Source organism: Branchiostoma belcheri, unplaced genomic scaffold (genome assembly GCF_001625305.1).
Source record: "Branchiostoma belcheri isolate BF01 breed outbred unplaced genomic scaffold, Haploidv18h27 scaffold15, whole genome shotgun sequence".
In the NCBI taxonomy this organism is placed as follows: domain Eukaryota; kingdom Metazoa; phylum Chordata; class Leptocardii; order Amphioxiformes; family Branchiostomatidae; genus Branchiostoma; species Branchiostoma belcheri.
Window position 1 is genome coordinate 2,340,074 of NW_017802935.1, and position 7,572 is coordinate 2,347,645.

General features: G+C 37.6%; 2 protein-coding genes across 8 annotated transcripts in view; one reads left to right on the forward strand and one right to left on the reverse strand.

Annotated features, from left to right (window-relative positions):
- The window catches only part of LOC109465242 (epidermal growth factor receptor-like), a 91,261-nt gene extending 86,284 nt beyond the window's left edge, over window positions 1-4,977 (forward strand). For all 7 annotated transcript variants that reach the window (XM_019762389.1, XM_019762387.1, XM_019762392.1 and 4 more), the window contains one exon: window positions 1,567-4,977. In XM_019762389.1, coding sequence (XP_019617948.1) covers window positions 1,567-1,802 — 236 coding nt within the window. In that variant the 3' untranslated portion in view covers window positions 1,803-4,977. The remainder of the gene's footprint in view (window positions 1-1,566) is intronic.
- Window positions 4,978-5,709: 732 nt separating this feature from the next.
- LOC109465301 overlaps window positions 5,710-7,572 on the reverse strand; it is a 10,292-nt gene continuing 8,429 nt past the window's right edge. Inside the window, exons 9-11 of the mRNA XM_019762498.1 lie at window positions 7,015-7,203; window positions 6,425-6,637; window positions 5,710-6,038 (exon numbers count right to left, since the gene is read on the reverse strand). Of these exons, the coding sequence (XP_019618057.1) occupies window positions 5,820-6,038; window positions 6,425-6,637; window positions 7,015-7,203 (621 nt within the window). The 3' untranslated portion in view covers window positions 5,710-5,819. The remainder of the gene's footprint in view (window positions 6,039-6,424; window positions 6,638-7,014; window positions 7,204-7,572) is intronic.

Sequence of the window (7,572 nt, forward strand, 5' to 3'; positions counted from 1 at the left end):
AGAAACCCTGGGCATACATGAGTTCTTCTCTTACTATGTACAATAGGAGGCAAATCAAAGATGATAAACATTTAGCAAGTTAGAATTGTAGGCAAGCCATGTTTCATCCCTTTCATTTAATTTCTACCATTAATGAGCTACCTACTCTCTTGCAAATGCTTTACTAGATTCCATGCGATACAACATTAATATGTGATCATAACTGAGTCAGTACTTGTAGCAGTCACTCACCAGACTTTCTATCTGTTTAGACTTGTCTACTGATGATTTTGCTCTGTATTTAATTTATCTTTACTCCAACACTGTCATGGAGCTTTTACCCTCAGTGATTCATAGTCATAATTTTTTGCATGTGTGTAGTAGAATCATAATTTCATGCGTAGAAGTAGAGCTATGCTTTAATCATTCTCTGCATAATCATAATTCTTCTGTCACGTACCATAACGGAATCAAGGCTCTGTCTCTACTTGCACCTCTCTCCCTATAGGTGGATATATAACAGTTATAGCCTAGAACTTCTTCTTAGAGAAGGCCTCTATCTTGCCGAGCGGTGGTGGAAATATGGTGAACGTAGGTGCTGCCCCCTTGTCTGCATGTGATACTAGAGTTTTCTCAGTGTCAGGAAGTCAGATCATCCAGGAAGGTTTTTAAGCTTTATCATCACATGTTTGGTTTTATTAACAAATTATATAATTATTGTAGTTTTGTTATTATTTTGGATAAATTGTTAAACTTTTAACAAGTTATTCCAGACTTCTTGACCAGGACAGGAGCTTGTTCCTGTGACTTTTAAAGTGATTGCTTAAAATTTTTTGAATAATTGTTTCCTCATGTTTTGCTATTATTGCTGTTAAACCCAACATATACAAGTTGACAGGAACATTCCCTTCCAACCAAAATCTCTGGAATAACCCTTTTACTTCCTATTAAATTTTAGTTTGTTCATTATACATGTAGGTGATTCTGTTTTGTTGCTAGTATATGGGGGTCGGAGTGTTATCAATTCTACTTGTATTTTAAAAAGGTCAATCTACAAATGACACTTGCAGTCCTCTATATCTTCTCCTCTGTTGCTTTTCTAATGCTTTTTCTCTTCCCTCTCACATTTCCATGTTTTCTTGCTCCATTCCATCATTTTTATTTCTTATTTAGTTCAAGAAGATACCTGTAAATTTGGCACCTGTAAAGTTACAGGAAACTGTTAACATTCAATTTGCATTTTAAAACGTTGGCCATTATAATGATTTGGGTAGGCAGATCTGGTCAATACAGTAACATATTCAATGAAAAAAAAAATCAGCCATGTAACAACTTCAATATTACTTGTAAAATTCCTGTTGCCATGTTATGATCCAAGTATATAATGTACTTGTACATTTATTATATAATGTGCATACATATATACATGTGAATGCAATAAAATGTAGAGCAATTTTACAGCTTTTCATAGAAGTTTTGCTTGCTGAGGTGCAAACTATGTAATTTCAGGAAGTTGCTTTACTTGTGTATTTTGAAACCTTCAACTTCTTTTTTTTTACAAATTCTGACTTATACATTTCCTCCTAGGTCGCCTGAAAGATGCACTCAAGAATGACAGACTGAAGCCTAAACTGAAACAATACCTCGGCAAACTCGGATCAAACAATGCCATCGATAATCCTGAATACCAGGAAATTCTGGGCAACGAAGACCAAGAGGACTACTATGATGATGACCTGTCAGATCATGAGTACTACAACGACATTAGGGCAAACAAGAAGGCAAATTTGCTGAGAAAAGCAGCGAGTGAGACAGACATTTAAGACTAACAGGGAAGGAGAGCAAGATATAATGGTTACTCCGGGAATTAGATGGCAGACGTATGCATGTTGACGTGGTGAAAGATACAGCTGTTTTTACATGTTTCCTGGACCTAAAACTGTTCATTCTATCACAACACTGTTCTCAACATTGATGTTACAATTTGTCTGTTTCCAACTCTTTTTCCCAAACTTTCCAACTTTTTTCCAAACACATTTAAACACTGTAACTGTAGATGTCTGATGTTAAAAAAGACAGCTGTACCTTCTCATCCAAAACATTCAAAAAACGTTCCAAAACTTCTATTAGATTTATCTGATGATACGTCACCCATGAAAACGTTCTCAAACGTCCTTTTGTGTTGAGTGCAATACAGAGCAAATTGGATGGTCTATTTAACCAACCTCCTTAATTGATTTAACATTTCATTCCTGTTATATTTTGTCTGTTTGTGCACAAGTTTGTTGTTTTTTCTACATAGTCCAGAGCATTCATTTTTGGCAAAGCCCAATGAGCAGGACTTTTTTTCCTGCTTTTATGAAATGTTTGTACTACTTTTCATGACTATTTTGTATGAATTACTATGTATATAAAGTGAGGGAAAATCATGGTGCGACAATGAATGTATGAAAGCCGATTTTAGGACAAGCATATAAACATGTATATTCAAACTATTGTGGTTACTTCATTCTATAGGCAACATGAAACAACCTGTGAACAATCTTAGTTTGAAACTGCCTAGGCCAAAGGTATATTGCACATTAAGGATGATTGTTAAGTTATCAGAACTGTTTTTAAAGTTGGAAGGTCTCTGAAGAAGTGCTTGTCACTGCCACAAAGCTTACAAGAAGAGCACATTGGTTATAATGTCCTGTATGTAACAAAGCATACTTCCATTGCTTTTATTGTTAATGAATTCCAAAGTCACCCTATGATAATGCTGGTTGTACAATCCCTTCTAAAATGATGGAAATTGCAAATTATGGATGTGGTTCAGAAAAAAAAACAGATGTATCTTCTGTGGAATCAACAGATTTGATTTTGTAAGTTCACATACAGGAACTTCACAACAGTGGAAAATCTGACCAAAGCACTACGATCCATGCAAGGGATTTTATAATATCATAATCTATGGCACAATTCTTTGGGTATTGCTTGAGAGTAGTCTGTACATGGTAAATTCAGCTGTATTAAAGGCATTGTCTTTGATTCAGGGTGCCTTTGACAGAAAAAGTATCCGCAGTGCTGTGACTGTGAATCATCAAAAGCAAAAAAGGCCTGAAGGATTACCATTAGTATGATACAAGGGAAGTGCTGAATGGCTGCGATGTTCATTGGGTAGAAACAAGCTAGGGAAATGATGATTGGCTGGAGTTTGTCGGCATGATACAATGGGGATAGTGATTGGCTGTCATGATTACTGGCATGATTTAAGGGGAATGGTGATTGGTTAGGATGTGTGAAGTTCAGAAATGGTACCAACAGAAACTCCTGAAGGATTTTGGATAGATTTACTGTATCTCTATGGCTTAGGTCTTTTCTACTGCTTTGAAAGGGCACCTTTCAGTGTACATGTAAACGCAAGTAAACAAACTTTTTTAAAGCAAAATAGTGAATTCATAGTAGACTACAGTGGATATAACATTTTGTAAGTAAGCACTCAATTTTGTGCTATGTGTAATGTTAAGAATAATAAGATTGTATATTCAAGGACCTTTCCAATTGTTGTAAATGTTAAATGTAACAAACAAGTGTCCGGAAATCGTAAAAACATATCTAACCCCTTGTTCCAACAAGGTTATAGCTTGGTGCAGGGTTTGAGGTCACTCAAGGAGTGGTCACTCTTGGTGGGGCTGGTCAACAAAATAGTCTTTTCTGGTACTTTTAATTGAACCAAACTACTTTGGTCACAGTTTTTTCCAACTGCAAATACAAAGCAAGGCAAGTTTTTGTTGTTGTTGTTGTAATGTGGCACTTGTGCTCTTGATGAATTTTTCTCCATTAATTTTTTTCTAATTTACTCAAGTAACAGTTACTGTCTTGTTCCAAAAATGGCTACTCTGCAAATAAGCCAAAAATGTACATAGATGCTGGAGTTATAAATGCTAGCTCTGCTTGTGGTATTTGAAGGAAGTGCCTTTTAACCAGTGTTGGAGAATTTTACGCAGAAAAATTGTATATTTTGATAGATATGGTACAGTGATTTTAACCATGTTCAATGTCATTTTAATGGCTACCTATATGTATTGTATGTGTACATGTACATGTATGTACTGTGTTGCCGGTAACCTCGTTACTATGTATAATATGCATATTCTAATGTAATAGTTTTAGATTATTGTTCAAGATTCTAAAAATAATTAATGTCTGCTAGCAAGGGATCTCCAAGGGAAGAAGTTTGCTGTGAATTGAAAGACACGTGTTTTACCTTCTGCAAAACCATCTTTGTTACATGCACGCAATGCTTTTTTAAGGCTGAAAGTTTTTCAGTACTGTGCCATACATGTTAAATAATTTATGGTAAGGCACTGAATATGCCCTTTCCTTAATTTGTGCTAGGTTTAAAGAAATGGTTATGTAACTATTTCTTCAGAAGTTTTGGGATTTTTGTTTTCAAAACACAGGAAACACAGCTTCCTTTTTCAGGAGAGGATTCATAGACACATTTTAGATGAAATGTCACTTAAAACTTGTTAAGGCAATGGAAGCAGCAGCCCCTTTTTGAGAATAATTTATCATTCTCCACTAATATTAATACTTAGTCGTAACAATAAAACAATTAGCAGAAGTAAAATCACCATGATTATTACTCTAACATGCACATTTGAATGCTAACAGTTTTATTGTTTTAAATTTATTCCCTTCCCTAACAAATGTGAACATTGGTAACAGCGCTCTGTTAAAAGGAGGGGGGCTACTTCCTTATACATGTAAATGTAGAACTACATTAATACACTGTTTAACAGACTCATTCTTGAATTCTGCTTTCCCCGTATCTGTGTTGTGCATGTAAGCCTGACACTGCCATTTGTGTGCTGTATATTGTAAACAGGAAGATGCTAAGGTTTTTAAGAGGATGTACATGTACATGAAGAAGGATAGTCTAATGTGCATGGTGAAGGTCTTGTATTTGTACATGGATTATATGTTCAATAAAAGGTGGTTATTTAGTGTTAACCTGTTCTGTGTGTTATGTTTGCCTCGGAGCCTGCATTCCACCAGGACAAGCTAGGTGCTGTGGAACCTCAATGTGTGCATCAACTCTGCATGTGTATTGGGGGAGGGGGACTTATCACATGGTGCAGGCACTTAGTCAATCAACATGTTTAATTATACTTTATCTAAAACCACATGACTATTTTCAATTATTGCTGATCTTAGTATCATTGAACAGCACCCAAAATAGTGATAAGCATTTACCATTGAAAAACATTATTTATGATGTACCTATCCACCATATCCTCTGAATCAAAACTTACATTGATAATTGGATTAATGTGGGAGAGTTAGAAGAGTGGATATTGCATGGAGATACACTGCACCAAAATACCCGTCTTTTATAAAAAAAACATTATTTATGATGTAGCTCCAAATGTTTCAGAATCTATGTATCTGACTTACCCTGCAAAGTTGCAATGGTAATTTGATTAGTCTATAGGAAGTAGAATGTTGTAGGTTCACTTTTGTTGAACCTATCCACCATATCTTCTGTACCAAAACTTACAATGTAATTCGGATTAATGTAGGAGAGTTTGAAGAGTGGATATTGCACCGAAATATATTGCACCGAAATACCCGTCTTTTATAAAATCTTGTCCCTACCAGCTTACTATATACCATGCACCTTGCATGTGTATCAATATATGAATAATCTCCATGAAATATAATATAATCTCCAAATGAGAGGTTGGTCACCCATCATTTCTGGAGTTTAAACACTTCACCAACATTAGCTGCACCTCGAAAAAATTGTATTTGGTTTTTATATCCATTACACTAGCCACCCAAAAGACTGGTCCTTACATCCCATAGTGTACTGGATATGTCAGCCGCTCTGGCTTCTTCACTACAAGTTTAAGCACATCGACCAGCTTCCTGATCATGGCTTCCCTGGAGTCACCATAGGTGAACACCCAGCAGAAGTGACATCCGGCACTACCGGTGAAGTTCGTGACCTCGTCGTCAGGACCTGCCGACAGCAAGATGTACACATCAGGATCCGACTTCAGCTTTTCCAGCTGTGGAGTAAGAGAGAAGGCTAGGGATTTGTTGTATAAAATGCTTCATCCTTCCACACTTCACAGACCCTTACATGTAGCTGCTGGACTCGAACCAAGGAGTATAATCCTTGCTTGAACTAAACTGATATTTCTGAACAATAGTATGACTGAGTCCAATGGCATGTACACACGCAATGTATATTTACATGTACAATGTAAAAGAGTTGGATAGTACTAGCCAAGGGTCTTGTCTTTCAATAGGTTTACAGGGTTATTGACTAATGTTTACTACTCCTTACCATCGGTGACGCAACAGCAAGCTAGAAATGTGGTTCAAGTCGTAACTGAGTCTATATCCCCCTCATAGTCGATGTACAGCTGTAATTCCTATGTCTCTCTCCTACCTGGTCAAAGTCCATGAGATTGCCGGGCCTTTCCAGCTTGTCAAACTTGACTATATAGGCGCTGGACCACCTCCCAGTCTGGGGTGGTGTTGTGTACTTCATCCCGCGGCCGGCAGCCAGGTACACGTAGTCCTGGTTAGCGTTCTTGTAGCTCTGTCTGTAGCAACCTTGCATCTGCTTGGACCCCCTGGCATTTACCTCACACAGCCTCAGCTGAAGTAAGTAAAAGGACGTGGTCAGTTTTACAGGGATGTATATTTTTTTGCAGAGTATTAAGTATATTATTCAACCTAGCGTTGACACTCTAGCACAGTTTGCTTCTGAACATTACATAAGGCCGCCTGGTATTTGGCAATGTTTGAATGCCCATTCTAGCATCCTCGCTCGATAAGAGAATTTTAGAGATTCCAGGAGGCGCGTCGACATCAATATTGTGGCAGGTGTAAAATCAAATTATTGTTTCGACAATGATAGCTCGATTCGCATGCTGTTACAGATAGGAGTTAGATCAGGACAAGAGAGGCAAACTGTTCTCTTAGTCAATTTCTATTGTTTCTAGCCGCTTCCCGAAGCCTGGTAGAGGCTAGTACCTGTCCATCCTTCATTCTGAAGACTTCGATGTTTGTGAAGCAGTTGTTGAAGCCAAACTGGACCATCCTGGTCATGACGCCCATGTAGACATCCCATATCCGCTCCTGTAAGTCTGCCGGCTCGGAGGTCGGAGCGATCACGGTCATGAACTTGGCTTCTTGGTGGTCGAAACGGAGCTCGTCTGTGATCTGTGGAAGTATGTACATGTACTCTACTACCTGGTATTGGTACAACAAGGTTTACAACAAGTCTGCTTAGTACTAGGTTACAGATATGAGAGTTACAGATATGGTCTATTGGTGTAGTACAACAGAAGATGGACACTAAGTGGAACACTACAGTCTTCAGAGAACTACAAGCACAACCATCCTGAACCACCTGGAATCCGAGGTCTCGAACTACTACTCTAGTGCGATTGTATCTTCCAACCTCGATAGTTACTTACTGATTGACTACTACCACTAGCCAATCAGGGCCTACCTATCAAGCTAATATAGGCAAACTGCAAATTCCATATGCCATTTATTGTTTAGATATTTAATTCGCCGTGTTAACTT